The 16,635-nt window shown below is 44.7% G+C and overlaps 1 protein-coding gene across 1 annotated transcript in view; it reads left to right on the forward strand.

Annotated features, from left to right (window-relative positions):
• The first annotated feature begins 213 nt into the window (after nucleotides 1–213).
• npas1 (neuronal PAS domain protein 1) overlaps nucleotides 214–16,635 on the forward strand; it is a 43,299-nt gene continuing 26,877 nt past the window's right edge. Inside the window, exons 1-3 of the mRNA XM_069668545.1 lie at nucleotides 214–311; nucleotides 9,472–9,651; nucleotides 10,982–11,217. Coding sequence (XP_069524646.1) covers nucleotides 9,557–9,651; nucleotides 10,982–11,217 — 331 coding nt within the window. The 5' untranslated portion in view covers nucleotides 214–311; nucleotides 9,472–9,556. The remainder of the gene's footprint in view (nucleotides 312–9,471; nucleotides 9,652–10,981; nucleotides 11,218–16,635) is intronic.

The following is a 16,635-nucleotide window of genomic DNA, read 5'->3' on the forward strand; positions in this document are numbered from 1 at the left end:
TGTCCGGCTGAACGGCCACAGCTTTTGTGAAAGTGAGGTTGGACTGACGCTGCCCCCCCCTCTGTCCCAGCCCCCCTTTTTGGCTCACACACACAGTGTTTGTTTGCTGTGTTTAAGCCCGAGGTGCCGCTGCCGCTGCTGGTGGAGGTGGTGGTGGTGTGTCGGTGGTGTGAGGAGGGGGCACTGCCAGGGCAGAGCAGGGGCTCCGGAGAAGAGGAGGAGGAGAAGAAGAGGAAGAGGAGGAGGAGAAAGAGAGAGACAAAGTGGATCAGATCAACAGTAGCAGACTGAACGCTGGAAATGCCCGTCAGGTGAGTAGATAATGGATCTAACAACTTGCGGTCATCGCGCACACACACACACACACACGTACACACACAGTTTCTCACACACACACACACACACACGCTGGCACAGTCATAAAGTTGTCACATTTAGTCGGATTATTGCTGCTAGTTGAAAGCAGATGTTTTTTAATGTGTTTATCTGTTTTTTTAATGTCTTTAAGATGAAATCACACGAAAGACGAACTTGTTAAATTGGTCCTTTTTTTCTCTCTCTGAGCAAAAACATCAGCATGTTTGCATCGGCGATAACTTCAGCAACTGAACACAAATATTACACAACTGTTTCATTAATTTGACTTAATCAGAATAAGTCTTTTTTTGCTTGTAAACTATAAAATCCGACTAAAAGATTTACAGCTTTTATTTTGAAATCGACCTTCCCTCTGCTGAGGTCTCTTTTTACTATGATTAAACCTACTTCTGACTACGTAAAACACATAGATAACTGTGCATATTTCAACATGAAAATGGTACATTTATAATTTATACCTGAATAAATTAATATTGATGATTCATTTGATCAGATGATTGGGCTAAATGTTCCTTGAAAGTTTCTTTTTGCAGCGTATTTGATGAAACGTTTTCAATGCAAATGTTCCAATATTTGCCTTTAAGCTAAGAAATAATTATGTATGTTTATGTTTCTGATAATTGTGTGTGCGAATGTGTGTGTGTGCTGGAGTTTGCCAGAGTGAGCGTCTGCGTGTCCGTCTCAACCTGCAGAGGCAGAATTGGTCACAGTTTACTGGCTCTGCAACATTCGCTGCCTTCAGGGTGTTTGCAGCAGGTGGTCCAAATTGGCAGAATGAGTGTGACAAACGCACTGTGTTAGCTGCTGCTGCGAAGTAAATAATAACATCAAACCATCACAGAGTGATTTCAGATTTTTTTTTTCCTCTTCTGTCATTTAAAGTAAAAGAAGTCAGACTTTCAGAGTAAAGGTGCACTCATTCCACAAAGGCACAATCTTGAGTTTCTGCAAATGTTTGATTTTCTTGCAGGGCTCCTTATTTGCGTTTGCGCATATGTGTCCGTCCATATGTCGATTTGTTTGTGTTGAATGTTTGTGTTCTACGCTCCCTGAATGTTTATCAAAAATCTGCATTGTGTGTTTGGTATAAATACCGCCGTGTTTGGTACGCCGCCCAGCAGGATCATTTGCACACACACCTGCAAGAGGAAGCAGGTGCTTGAGATAAATTCAAACCAAATAACTACCTGCAGCACTGACTCACTCTTTCAGGTGTCAGGATGAGCTGTCAAAACGGTGCGATTACAAGAGTTACGTCTGTGCATGCTCTTATGTAATGGGGTAGTTTTTAGTAACTTGCTGATATAGATTTTCTTTTTGTATAAGCGCTTTAAAATTCCTCTTTAATGATTGAAAACAGCAGCAGAATGTAAAAAAGAAAACGCTGACACGAAACAGGTTGAGACCGTGTCATCACACGTCCATGGTACAGTTTATACCCCGGACCACTGAGCCACTAAGCCCCTCCATCCGTTTGAGTTCTCGCATGTGCAGGGCGCTTTGGTCGTGACCTCGCTTCAGGCCTTTTTTATTAGACCCAGATGTGAGATTCTTCTTTGGCTTTTGGGGTTTTAAGGAGCTGCGGCTCATGCCAGCGAGCGACTGTGTGACAGAGCCTGGATGACTTTGTGAAAAGTGAAATTGTTGGCAAGAAAGAGGAGCGTTTGAAGACGAAAAGTAAAGTTGAAAAAAATTTAATATAAAGTAGCTGGAGTGTTTTTCTTTCCTGGCAGATGAGTGCGCTTTTATTTTGTAGGGGCTGGTGTGTGTTTCTGATGATCCTGCGAGGTAACATCTGGTTTGCTTTGCCAGTTACCTTTATTGTCTACACAAACACTCCTCACATAAGCAGATGAAGTTAAAACCAGTCATTTAAAAATGTATCTCCGTTGGCAGACTGTCACTTTTCGCGACTCCCTGACAAGATCTCAGGTAGACACCTCAGCGCTCCCTCGCTTCCTCTCCCTCTCTTGATATTTTTGTCTCTCTCTGTTGCTCTCTTACACACACACACACACACACACTAAGGTGGTCAGTGTCTTCTGTGTTGACAGACAGCCGCTCACACACGCCTTGCTCTCCCCGGCTGCTGCGCGCGCGCCCGTGTGTGTGTGTGTGTGAGGAGCGTTGACAGACAGTGTGTGGGTCTGTGACAGAGGGTGTCAGCGCGGTGTCAGGGAGATGTGTTTAGTGTCACACTCTGCTGACCTGATCTCCGCTCGGACTGTCCGCTCCGGCCCCGCTGTGGCTCCTTACATAACCCCCGCTGTCATTCACACACCGGCCTGGAGGGATCCGCGCACACTCACACACACACACACGCACTTATTTAGTGACGTGCGGAAGATGTGAGGGCATCCGAAATCACAGTCGAACGCCAGATTAGGTGCGAAACTGAAATTTCTTGATCTCTTTTGTTCCAGGACAAAAAGCAGAAGTTTGATAAATGAGCACTAAATGTGTAAATATTCAAACGCAGCGTGAAGCTCCGAGCGCTGTGTGGGAATGTAGAATGAAGCCAGCAGGGATCCCGGTTTCCCAAGGGTGCTACAACACCTACACAACTTGTGCAAATCTTATCAAGAGTTTGACTCTGCTCTGAACTCTGACATTTGCACCCTGCTAATTGATGTGTCTGTATTAGCATGTGGACATCTCTGCTGCTGCTGCTGCTGCTGCTGTGCGGAATCAGAGTTTGCTTTCAAGTCCATGCACACACTTGCATCAGTGTGTGTTGTGCACAGAGTGTGTGACCCTGTGTGCTGTGCTTTGGCCTGTGGTTATTTGGAGGTCAGTGCTGATGTGGTCTCTGCCTGCGGGAGTGGATTTACCATCCTCTGCCTTATAGAGACCTGCATCCACTCAGCTCGCTCGCACACGCTCGGAGAGAACTTTCTGTCTGCTTTTCTACCTTTTTCTGTTTGTTCACAACTTTTTACTATTTCACAACTTCACATGAATATTTTCAGTGTCCTCCTCCTTAAGAAGCTTTTATCGCTGACCTTCCTGTTAGTCGCCCTCTCCCTCCTTTAGCCTCGCCTGACACGGAGGTCGGGGGTATTTAACCCCAGAATAGACTGCAGCTTTCATTTTGACGGGTTTTATTTTATTGAACCCGGGGTTTTCTCTTTAAAGCTGGAACAATATAAGGGTCAGGGATGGTTAACTTCTTATGGACTGAACATTTTAACAGAATGACGTCTTTTGGTTGCTGTTTTGGTTCTCGACTTTCACGTGTTTTTCTGCTTTGTTTTAGTCGCTCCGTTTTAATATTAAAGCTTTAATTTAATCCATCATGCAGTCAGTGTTGATCCTGCATCACTTCTGAAAGCAGGTTAAAAGATACAAGATTAAATATTTTATAAAATCATATAAATTGTGTTTAAATATTTGTCTTATTTTGAAGTTCCGGTTGTCACTTTGTGGGGTAACGTCTGCATCCATCTTCAACTTATCACACCTGTCATGCAGCTTAAAGCCGTTTTATTACCCTCGATATCAAGCGTGAAATGATGTCCACTTTATTAGAGAGAGAAATCACAAGAGAGCGGTCTGAATTTCGGGTTAATATTGTAAATATATCAATGCTTCTGTACGCTGATACTCCATATTTAATACAGCGCAGGTGAAGTGGAGCGTTTCTTTTGTGTGTGTACTCAGGCCGAGCTGGATGGTAATTATGACAGGCATGGATTGGATTCTGCGTAGCTCCACGCCCATGAGGAGTGGACATCAAAGCGCGCTCACCAAAGCCTTCTGTAATAAAAGCGGAGGAGGAGAAAGATATTGATTACCATGGGTGAACATTAGCAAATCTCTTTCTCTCTCCTTTTTTTCATGTACGTCTTCATCCGTCCATCATCCCTCCTCTCTCTCTCTCTCTCTCTCTCTCACTGTCTGATTTGCCTCCCTCCGCCTCAACTTATGCTCCCTCCATCCCCCATCCGCTCTCCATCCACCCCTCTCTTATCATTTATTTATCGCTGATCTCTTTATTCTGTATTCTTCCAGTTTAGGGACGGTCCGCGCTGTGACTGCACGCCGCCGGTTGTTATCATCATTCCTTTACACCCTCTCCGAACCCTCCTCTTCCTCCTCATCAGCGCGGAGATACCTGGGGGCGGGCGGGGTCACTCTGGTCCAATCTAACGCCGTATTGATTCCATTAGATAATTAATGACCCAGGCAGGGGCCAGGGAGGAGCAAAGAGGGGGTTAGAGGAGGAGATGTGGGGAGGGGTGAGGATGATGGGAGAGGCGGTCGGGGTGGAGGAAGGGGAGCGAGGGGTGGGGGGACGCCAAGGCCCTTGAGAGTTGGAGAGAAACCTTGGGTTGGGAATGATCCAGAGTCGTCAAGGTCAACCGCAGCCGGCGCTCGGATACGAAAGCAGAATGCCGAGCGAGTCGGAATACTGATAGAGGGAGGAGGGGGGTAAGATCTTCATGTCCAGCAGCTGTCGATTGATCAGCGGCTGAAAAATTGTACATTAAAAAGTCTTTTGACTTCCAAATCCTGAGGTCCAACCAGGCCCGTAATGCATGATAAGTAGTTTTCAGCCCTCCAACCAGAATACCAAACTTCATCTCCCCGGACGCTCCAGACACTCATTTACAACTACTCAACAACATGAAAGGCCAGATAGAAAACTAGCTCCATCAAGTATTCCGTGCGTGTTACGTCCAACCATGTTTTCTACATCTTCCATGATATCGAGCGCTCTCTGTGTGATCAAATATTATTCACAGGAATATCTACATTGCTGTTGTATGAGCGCTCCCCTTCGACCTTAAGTTGGAGGTAATTAGAGGCGGGTGCGGGCGGGGGGAAAGAGAAGAGAGCTGTCTTGAAAAACTTCTAAGTAAACAGAGCAGGAGGACTGCTTTACACAGTTTGGATGTAAGGTGGATACTGATGCGGGCTTTAAGTATTTCCAGACAATTGAGAGATGATAGGAAAGAAGAGGGGACAGAGACAGGTGGGGTCGTGAGTCCTGGGTCGTGAGTCCTGGCTCACAGTTGGAAACATCTCTAATGGTTTCCTACTTCTACAGGTCTCCTCTATACTATACTCTATACTACAAAATTTGCAGCTTTCATGTTGAAAATTTGGTGAAACAAACGCCAGGGATGCTACAATAGCATGGCGCTAACTGACCGCCATCAAGACACGACCTTAAATTTAAACTTCTTACTTATAAAACAACCAAATTCCTGCTGTTTTTCACTTTGAATTGAAGGAAAACTATGTACACATCTCTTTTCATTTCAGTTGACAGTTTAAATATGTGTCTCTAACTTGTGATCCATCAGAAATTTGTCAAAAAATCCTCCGAACTCAAACTATCCTCCTCCTCCATTGCGCCCTCCCTTCACCTTTGCATGATGGCAGCGTGCATGTGGTCTCCGGCGGGCCATGAGTGCTCCTCTGCCTCCGCATTCACAGTCTTGGCCAGCCTCTGTATTGGGCCCCAGGGGTTGAGGAGATGAGGCATAAAACAACCATGTCTCTACCTAGGGGAGCTGGTGGCATGGCACCGGGGCTATTGTCTGTCTGCGTGCTGTTTGACTTAAATGTGTTCATTTGCCTGATGGCCCCCCCTGACTCCCTGCGGGGTGGGGGCGGCTCGGCGAGGGGAGGGGCACGCTAACGAACCTCTGACAGCTGGAGGCCCTAATTAAACGTCCCCGCTGAAAATAAACAGAGTGGGAGCCAAGCGAGCAGCCAGAGAGGAGCGCACGGCAAACAGCGGCTGTGAGCGCTCACCGCAGCGCCCTCCTCTCTGTTGCTGTTGAGGCCGTGCCAATAGTGCACAGCTCTATAGGGCAGGGGTCTCAAACACACACTCACATACACTACTTTATGAATATGGAGCACTGCAGCAACACATTGTGAACACCTGCGGTCACACTTGATACAGGTTGATCTCTACAGCTGTGGGCACCGTATATTTTTACACTCAGTGCTCTCAGAAGTCACACTTTCCTTTCCCATATATTTCCCACTGCGCCGTCACAGAATAAGTCGACTCAGCTCCATACGGCGGATTGTTTCGGGCCGAGATGACACTTCTGACATTCAGCCTGTTGTTGCTTGCCTGCTAGCTAGCCGGAGCATTAGCAGTCAAAGTGGCGGGGTCCATTTGGGTGAGTGCATTAATGGGCCGCCCAACCTGCGACAAGGTTATGAGGCTGATTGAATAATTACTGTGGAGGCCCCTGTCCATTACGCCCCTGTGTCTGCCCTGATAGAGGGAGAGATGGAGAGATAGTTCGAGACAGAAAGATGGAGGGAGAGATTAGATAAGCACAGATAGGGTCAATTAAGAGATAAACATACAGGTATGTGGCGGAAAAAAAGCCGTCCATGTGTGTGTGTGCGTCAGAATTTGAGGGTAAATTGTTTCCTGCCTGTGTCTCCTTTTTGATCCCTCCGCCCTACTGTACGCAGCCTAATTTGGCATGTAGCGCATTTAACCAGGTGAGATAGAGAAGGTGACAAAGGTGAAGTTGTTAGACAGAGGTGTGCTGACCTCTGCTCGACCCTGTCTTCTCTTCAACGCACTCTTTTTTAAAAAGCACTGTCAATGTCTCAGGCTGGAAGCTTGAGAGGGGAAGATATAGGTTTCCTATAGTTGAGTGAAGCCTCAGCCTTAAACATAAGCCAGGGACAAAATATTCTGTCAATGTAGGGACGCCCTGGGAGTCTGTGGTAGGAAAAGTACCCTGACTGATCAAATAAGCGTCTTTACTAGTCTCTTACTGACTTACTATGTAGCAATCAATTTTAAATTGTCTGAATCCAATGTAATCAAGCTTAAGAGCTACAACAAACATTGATTAATATGACATTAGCTCATCCAATCAGCTAGCAGTTCAGTCCAAAAAAGTCCAGGAAGTTTAATTAGTCAAAGTGTTAAAAAAAAAATTAATCTATGACTGTTTATTGTGATACAGATTTTACTTTGTTTTATATATTCCCCAACCCTACCTCTTAGTGTAGAGGAGGGCGTATTAGCTTTTAAGTCATGCTAGCAGCATCTCTAGGGTTGAAATGTCAGTCAGTCCACCACTTTGCTCCAAACTGAAGAACATCATCCACCGACATAAATTCATGATTATTCCTGTATTTCTTTTTATTTTCTCCAGTAGTTTTAATGATAAAATATCTGTTTAACTGATGACATTTCCATCAGCTAGTTAGCTAATGTAAGCATGCTATCGGGCTAAACTAAGATGGTGACCAATAAAAGGCTAAGCATTCTCCCTGCTAAACGTCAGGTTAGCATGCTGACATCAGCCTCAACTTACTTGTGTTTACTATTAATTAGATAACGTTAGCCTGCCATCAGGCTAAACTAAGATGGTGGCCGTGGTAGGCTAAGCATTTTCCCTGCTAAACATCCAGTTAGCATGCTGACATCAGCCTCAGCTGCACTTTGTGTTCACTGTTAATGAGCTAACGTAAGCATGGTATGAGGCTAAACTAAGATTGTAACCTTGGGGAGGCTAAGCATTTTACCTGCTAAACATCAGGATAGCATGCAGACATTAGCCTCAACAACACTTTGTGTACACTGTTAATTAGCTAACATTAGCATGCTATCATGCTAAACTAAGATTGTGACCATGGTAGGCTAAGCATTTTACCTGCTAAACATCAGGTTAGCATGCTGACATTAGCATTTTGCTCTACACTTCTGAGCTCCATTAATGCACGCAGTCTGATGAAAGGTTGCAGTAGGCATTGGGAGGTAAATATTCGTAAAATACCTATTTGTCCAGTTTCTAGTGATGCTAATCTCTCCATCCCTCACCTAGGACCGTGTTAGCAATAGAAAGAATCATTCAATGCTTTGCTATCTCAGCCTAAAGCTACTAAAGGTAAGCGTATGACCCCATCTCCCCTTTAAACAGCCATTTTCTCTGTGTTGAATCCCACATCGCCTCCTCTGCCTTTGAAATTGGTCCAAGAAGTTTTCCTGCATACATTAAACGTTGGCTGTTTTAGCGTAGATTTGTGAAATGATATCTGCCAAACCTGCCTGGCTTCTGCTGACCCCTCTTAGCCAAGGTCAGCATAGCCATGCTCAAACTCGAGACATAATCCATTTTCCTCTGCCCCGGCAAAGCTCTACTGAGTTGATTGTGCTGACCCAGCCGGGCCAAAGAAAGAGAGAGTTAGAGAGTGAGAGGAAGTGAGAGAGAGAGAGAGAGGGCATCTCAGGCCCAAGGGCATGACATGGGTGTGCTCGGGGCCACACCAGCCCTTTAAATGTCAACACAGCAGAGAGGGGAGGGAGGGGAGGGAAGCGGTTGAGGAGCGGGGCTTTTCTTTGAGGACACGGAAGAATATTGGCAACTTTCACTACGGGAGTGAAGAGTCGGAGACGGGCAGAAGGCGTCAATAGATGAGGAGGAGTCGGCTTTAAAGTCCAGCCGGAGACTAGTTTGAATATTCTCTCAGGGACGCGGGGGGACATTTAAGGATCTGTGATTTTCAGCTTAATTGTGACTTCAAAGGTGGCTTAGTGTTTTGTCTTATGTCTATTACCTTGGGAACAGTCTCTGACCTTTATGTAGGGAAGTGCATACAGTACCTAATTGCTCTCTGTCAACCTCACATCTTTCTTTCCTTCTTTCTTCCTGTTTTTTTCTTCTGTATTTCTTTGATTCTGTCTTTTGTTCTTCCTTTTTTCTTTCATTTTTTCATTTCTTTGTCTCTCTCTCTGCTGCTGCTCTCTCTCTGTAGAATTAGGCCGCCTGTCGTGATAAGCACTTTTTTTTCCAGAATGCAATTTTTCCGATAGATGAAGTAAGAAATCATAAGATGGGTTTTCATCAGAGCATTTTGATGCAAATTATATTCTATTAAATTAAAAGGGCTGAATGTAAAACTGCAAATGGAGATAAAATTTCACACATTTTCTCTATTTAAAAAAAGGCTTTATGGTCACGGCCTTAAAAAGTATTCTGTTAAAAAATAAATTGGGAAACATGTTTTTTAATTGAATAATTAAAGGCTTTCTAAAGCGCGGTTATTTTGACGTCCCAAAAAACATTTGTTAAAGTGTCTCTTTTTACTTTTTCTCACCAGGATCTCCAGGTCTGAGTCCGTCACATCCTCAGCCAATCAGAGCCTTCGTTAACGGCGGCGGCGGCGCCACGTGATTGGGAGAAGGATGGCTACCATGCCGTTTGTCAGCGAGGGGAAGTGCGTGAGTGTGGAGTGGGATTTCCTACAAGGACTACTGGCCAAGCCTCCCACCCTGCCCTGGTGAGACACAACACACACACACACACACACACAGGCTGATACTGTATAAGCCTGCGTGCATGCCCATGAATTAATCTCCGCAAGGTGAAATCCATGCATTAGCACCCTCGCTCACACTGACAGCCTGAAGAAGAATTTCCTATCAATGAAACACCACACAGAAGACATAAGTCCGATCTCCTCGCTGCTACATATAACCTGTATTGTTGCCCACCTGCCAATCCTGTCAGTGGCGTGAATCCCCTCCCTCTTAGTGGGAGATTAAGTAAATTTGGCTGGAATTATTAATGGGCAGTCATTTACAGGCGGATATAAAAACTAAGCAGAATCAATGTGTGCGTATTGATTGTTCTCGGTGGCTGGGGTCGAGGCGGTATAATAATGAGATGTTACAGAGGCTGGCAGCATGAGTCCACAACACACACACACAGAAACACACACACTGTTTTCCCTTATTAGAGAATAGTAGGGGGAAATACAACAGCTGTGTCAGCTGATTAAGATAGAAACAAATGTACACACACCACGTACAGGCCTTTTCTTTGTTCTCTTCTTTCTCACACACACACACACACACACACACACAGCTCTGGTGGTCTTTCATGGGATGAGAATCAACAACACAGACACGAGGGAGAAAGGCTGGTTCGTCTTGCTCCTCTAGCTCTCATTCTCACACACGCGCAGGCACACACACACACACTGTATTCGAGCGCAGCACCGACACAAATTGTGAAGTGGCTGTGACAACATAATTCCACCACTCAGGCCCCATTGAGGAGAGTCAATACCCAATCAGAGAGACAGGCTACCTGAGCCCCGGCCCCCCTCTGTCACTCCGCCCCTCCCTCTCCTATTGATCCCTCAATCACGGCTTCAGCTCACCAGCCCGGGACCAGATGAGAGAGAGGGGGAGAGAAGGGGGGGGGGGGGGTTGGAGGGAGGGGAAAGTGAGAGATAGGCAGCAAGAGATTGTAAGTGTGTGTTCACGTATGGATTTTGGAGCAAATGGCATTATTAGGACTCTGCTCTGCCAGATAGAAGGAGAGAGTTTGTCTGTAATTATCCGGACGATCTGCAGTGAGAGAGGATGGAGATTGTTTCACTCCAATTGCAGCAGCCATTACCATCATACGTGTTTATGAAATGAGGTCTCAGGTCATTCACACAGAGCATGAATCAATCAACAGGTGGTCACTAAAAGGCCGTTATGCGATACCCTTTGCCAGTTTCTCCCATCTAAGACTATTTTTTTCAATTACCTCTATCTCTCCCTCCACACTCTTTCCCCTCTTCTCTTTAAACGCCCGTCCCTCATTCCCCTCCGCAGTCTTCAGAACCTGCGTAAAGAGAAGTCTCGCAATGCGGCTCGCTCGCGGCGGGGGAAGGAGAACTTTGAGTTCTTCGAGTTGGCCAAGATGCTTCCTCTGCCGGGCGCCATCACCAGCCAGCTGGACAAGGCCTCCGTCATCCGGCTGACCATCAGCTACCTGCACATGCGCACCTTTGCCAGCCAGGGAGACCCGCCATGGAGCCCGCTGATGGAGGGGGACAGCAACTGCAAAGGTGAGCAAAAGAAATAGTTTTTTATACTCAGGTGTCATTTGCTTAATTTCTGCCGCTGGAATCTGCCTTTAACAAACCTTTTTAACAATATAACTTATTATTGTCTCTATATTTAAAGCTACTGTGAGGAACTTTCGGTTTGTATTGCTTTTGGCGCCCCCTGTGGACAAAGCAGTACCTCTTATCTCTTTGCTGATTTTGTCCTGTACATGCTTAAGTGGTGGTTTCTAATCAGCTTTCTTTAACAGTCATATGTATCACTCCTTTTACATTTCTGCCCTGTAAAATGTAAACAAAGGCAGCGTGCAGTTAATCGCTTCTTCTGACACCTACCCCCCGCCAGCAGTTTAAGGCATTAAAAACTATATAGAAATAATCGATCTTGTCGCTGATGGTCGGGTTTTGTAGGTCGTATAGAAACATCGGAATTAATTTCAGTCTGTTTCATAACCAGATAAAAACTCCTCACAGGAGCTTAAAATTAAGCAGATACATAAAACGTACATTTTTCACTCAAGTTGAACCATTCTCAGCCTGCGCTTACGCTTCTTTTTGTTTACGACACACCGGGAGATTTTGTGCACAACTGCATCTTTCCATCGACTTTGTTTGCAATCACACCACCAGTAAAGTTTTATTTGCATAATGTTTAATACACAGTTATTAGAAAACAGAGCAGTAGCTGCTATTGATTACAAGAGGTCATGTCCTCTTTACTTTCTCAGGGAGTTTGAGGTTTTTAGCAACAGTTAATTTCTGCATTTAATCAGCTGATTCCTGTATATTTTAGTACTTAAATTTTGATTCAATAAAAGATTTTTTACTGCAATTCCCAAAGCAGTTTTCTATTTTTGACAGCCTCCAGAGGGCTGTAAATATCATTTAGGCCTTATATTTCCCTATTTATCAATAATTAAGGCCTTTCGTTGTCTGGACTGTAGTGGCTTGGGAAGTTGAGACTTTGGCTTTGTCCACACGTACACGGGTATTTTTCAAAACATAGCTTTTTCTCTGCTATTTGGTCTGTCGTCCACACACAACCGCCGTTTTAGGTCACTGAAAACGGATCTTTTGTAATATCCAGGGTGAAGTTTTTTAGAAAGTCCGTTCCCGCGGAGACGCTTGGATGGGGTAAACGGCATTTTTTGGCTCGTGACGTCAGGCTGTGTGCCGTTATCTCTTATTGTGAGGCGTCACAAATGAGGCGACAGTCCTTAGAAAATGACGGACGTGACATACACTACCAGTCAAAAGTTTGGACACACTTCCCACTCACGTGTATGAGAAAATGTGTCCAAACTTTTGACTGGTAGTGTAAACAGTGATGCTTAACAGGACTTTTTACATGTTTACACATATTTTGAGGAACAAAGGCGTCTGGATAGATTTTTTCAGACATTTGACCGGCCATATTTCTTCTTCTTCTTCTTTGCATGACCGGGTTATATCGCTGCCTGTTGGTGTGGCATTCTCATGACAGCGTTTCTGTTGCATTTTCGTTTGGACGGGGATTTTTTCTAACCGTGCTTGTGTGGACGAGGTTTTTTTTTTTAACGAAGGAGGCAAAAACTCAGTTTTCAATAATACCTGTGTACGTGTGTGTGGCCTTACACTCATGACCTCAGTATGAATAAAATCCTGACTACAGTCATGATAAAGTCATGAGTAGAATGTGCTTTTTCACATATTTAGACTTTGACAGTGTTGGCAGAGTTAAATAATACATAGTTGTGATGGATAATTTCTCTGCTTAGAATTTGCGCTCCAAACCGTCTGCCCATTTTCTCCTTCCCACAGAGACACCGCATGCCAAAAAAAAACATTTAGCTTGGACCGGGACAATTATCCCATCCTCTATTAGCCAGCATAATTACTTGTGCTGCATGTATGTGACACAAGCATGTGTTACTTTGCGAGCCTGTAAACATACATGTGCTCATAATCATACAAAGAGTCTCCATAGGCTGCTGGGAGTTTGAGTAGAATTTATCTGTCGAGTGGGAGTGTGTGTGTGTGTGTGTGTGCTTGTGTGTGCGCTTGTGTGTGTGAAGGAGGGAGTTAGATGATACACATAGAGGGAGGGAACTATTGGTGCGATTTGTAATTACAGAAATTAACTATATAACGAGGACAGTGTAATTATAAAGCCTGTCTAATTGCTACTATTACTGAGGGGAAACGATGCAGCTACAATTAGAGGTGTGTGTTTGTGTGTCTGAGTGTGTGTTGATGCCTGTTCTTGTCTAATTTGAGGAGATGTGAGTGAAAAAACAGACATGTTAAAGCCATGTCGGTGTGTGACTGTGTGTGGCTGCTTTACCACAGGATGATGATCTCGATCCCCTTTTACTTTACTTATTTAAAGGTGAGTTATTCCTCGTGTAGGTCATGACTCATCTCGTCTTCTTGCTCGGACACAAGAGAGCACACCCAAGAGGTCATCATATCATAGTGAATATGCCGCTGCCCAGTGACCCCCAAAAAGACATATATGACTATATAATTTTTAAGTTTTTTATTTTTTTTGCAATCAGTGCGTCGAGGACTGTAGCCTCTGTACACGGGGCGCCTGCTCTACCAACTGAGCTAAACCAGCAAAAAAAAACAACCTATGAACTGCACAACTTTTTTGGGCATGCCCCAAAAGAGCAGAAGTGTTTGATTGGCCATGTTCACAGCACACATTTTGACCTGTCATAAAGAAAAGCACAGGTGTTACTAATACCATTAACGAGCCCTGTGTCCCTGAAAGCCATGACTGTGTAACAGTGACCCAGCCTGCACAGCACCATGACACTAAAAGTGAACCAGCCAACTGGAGCTCAGCCATCGTTAAGTTCATTGATTACACCTGTGCTTTTCCAGCTGTGATTGCCTCTCTTTAAAAATGCCTATCGACCTCTTTTGTGGCATGTAAAGTATCTGTGTGCAGACATTGATTAGGTAAGATACATTGATTTTTTTGTATGCTAATTGCAATAGCAGTAAAGGACAATATGAGTTTGAGTATAATATTCACTTACAGTACATACTTATGCGAACAGTGTTTGATACTTCAGTTTTTAATGTGCGGTCAGTACTTTAAAGGTTTAATAAGCAGGATTTTTCCTTGCATTTTGTCAACGACACATTCAAACTGGGCCCCTCCTCCTGGGCTCTTCGTCACCAGACGCTCACTCTCTCGTGCGAGAACACGCCCACCCCACCGAGCTAACACCGACAGTATCACGGTTACCTTTGCGCTAGCATGCTAACCGCTAGTTAGCTTGTCCTGCCTGGTTTGAGGCACCTACCTGTCCAACAGAAAGAAGGCCAACTCTGCATCGCTCTTTCGCCGTGTTCGCCGGTCTGAATGGGGCACAGTTGCTAATTTGAACCACTCCCACACTCACCTGTACGCTGTGATTGGCTCAGGGAACCACAACAGCGCCCCTTCTGAAAACGTCCCGTGCAAAGCAAAACAACAGAATAGATGCAGAGGGAAGGGTCTCACCAACACACATGTATAGAGGCCCATAAGTGATGATTTATATTATATTTGTAAAAGTCTATATTTTATTTTTCTAGGAAAATCCTACTTATTATACCTTTAGAGTTCGATATCCAGCCATAATAATCAGCCTCTGAACATTTTGAAGCAGTACCTCACTGTAAACTAAAAGTACCCAACTCAGAGATCTCATTTTGTACAATACATACAAAGTAAGCTCTGATCTAGCGCGATTGATCAAAACATATACAATATTGTGGGTGAATCCAGAGGGATCCATCGATATCTAATCAGGCATGCAGCGCTGCACAATGTGAATGTCTGAGTGATACCCATACACTAACACACGCACAGTCGTGGCCTTGACTGAGCTCTACACGCGCTGAATTGTTTTGCCTCCGTGTTGCAGCCTTTTTCTTGGCCTTGATGGAAAATACCTGCTGTTAAGAAAAGTAGGTGTGCAGGTAGCCTTGCTGTCCTGTGCATGAACTGAAAGTGTAGTAGAAAGACAAATGCGAGGTGTGCTGCTTACACCACAATGAGACGCTCAGTACAAATGTGAACCATAGCTGTAAATATATAGAATCCTGCAGCAGCTACGCGAAGGTCACTGGAAATTGTGAGGCACTTTAAAGCACAATGAATCGCAGCCGCGTGCCAGCAACAGTCTGAATTATCTCGGGCATTTCTTCCACTGATATCTCGTGTAATTTATTAAATGTTTGCAGATTTCTACAAGCAGGTCGCACGGTCTCAGCGGGGCCCGGGCTGAAAATGCGATGCTAATTTGGACATCAGTTTGAACAAGTCTACCCACAATGCATTGGCAGGGTTTTTAAGTGTGATGCATGACTTTAATTCCGTTAGTGGAATGTGGTCAGAGATCCAGCTGAAAAGGAGAGGAGGATGGAGAGGAGGGGAAGGGACCGACGTAAGAAGGAATAAAGAGAAAAAAGAGGAGAGGAGAGGAGGGGGAGGAGAGGGGGCTGCATTCCTCCACTCTCCCCCTCTTGTCCGAGGGTTTTTGGACAGGCGGGCGAGGGTCGGCGGTGAGGGGAGAGGATGGAGGAGAGGAGAGAGATGGAGGGAGAGAAGGGGAGGGGCCAGTGTGGCTTTTGTCTGCTTCCCACGTTTCAAAGCCAGTCTTGAAAAATGAATAGACAGAGGAAAATCAATTGCATGACCTTCACAGAGAGAGAGAGAGAGAGAGCAGGAGAGGGGGGAGAGAAGGAGGAGAGAGACAGATTATGGAAGGAGGGAGCAAATGAAAAGGAAAGGGCTAAAGGGAGGAAAAGTAAAATGACCCATGATGTTCAATCCCATTCAGTGTGTGTGTGTGCTTGCGTTTGTATTAGTGTATCTGTACCTATTTGCAAAGCACATTGAAGGACTAAACCTTTATATTAGAAGTCATTTATTTTTCAAAACCTCTTTTTAATTGAGTAAATTTTTCTTTCAATGCCACATAGTTTTTGTCTACTATTCACCTGTTGAAATGTCGCGTTAAAGGGTTATTCTGGTGTATTTTAACCAGAGCCTTATTTTAGTACCTTGTGCTACATCATCATCTATCGGTTGTGATTACAAGATACTCGCCTCACTTATTGCCGAGATGTGGGAACAACAGCAACATTGCTAACCAGATTAGCTTTAACACTTTATATCCAGGTTAAACCAAAAGTGAGCAGTAGTAACCCTTGTATAATGTAGTGATGGGTATTTCAAGCTAAAATACTGTTCGGATATTATTAGAAGATTTAAGGATTTCGACAAAGAACTCTTTGACGGCTGCAGAAGTCTCTCTCTGGTTCTGAATCTCACAGTTTTACCAGCGGCTAGCGCTAATGCTTTCTTCTTCTCTTGTTTATTAATGGCAGTTAGCAAACAGCTTTCAGATGCGCTACAGCCACCGTCTGGCGGGAGTACCG

The sequence above is a fragment of the Semicossyphus pulcher genome, unplaced genomic scaffold (genome assembly GCF_022749685.1).
Source record: "Semicossyphus pulcher isolate SPU_LCO1_2020_fin unplaced genomic scaffold, fSemPul1.0.p SCAF_19, whole genome shotgun sequence".
NCBI classification, from domain to species: domain Eukaryota; kingdom Metazoa; phylum Chordata; class Actinopteri; order Labriformes; family Labridae; genus Semicossyphus; species Semicossyphus pulcher.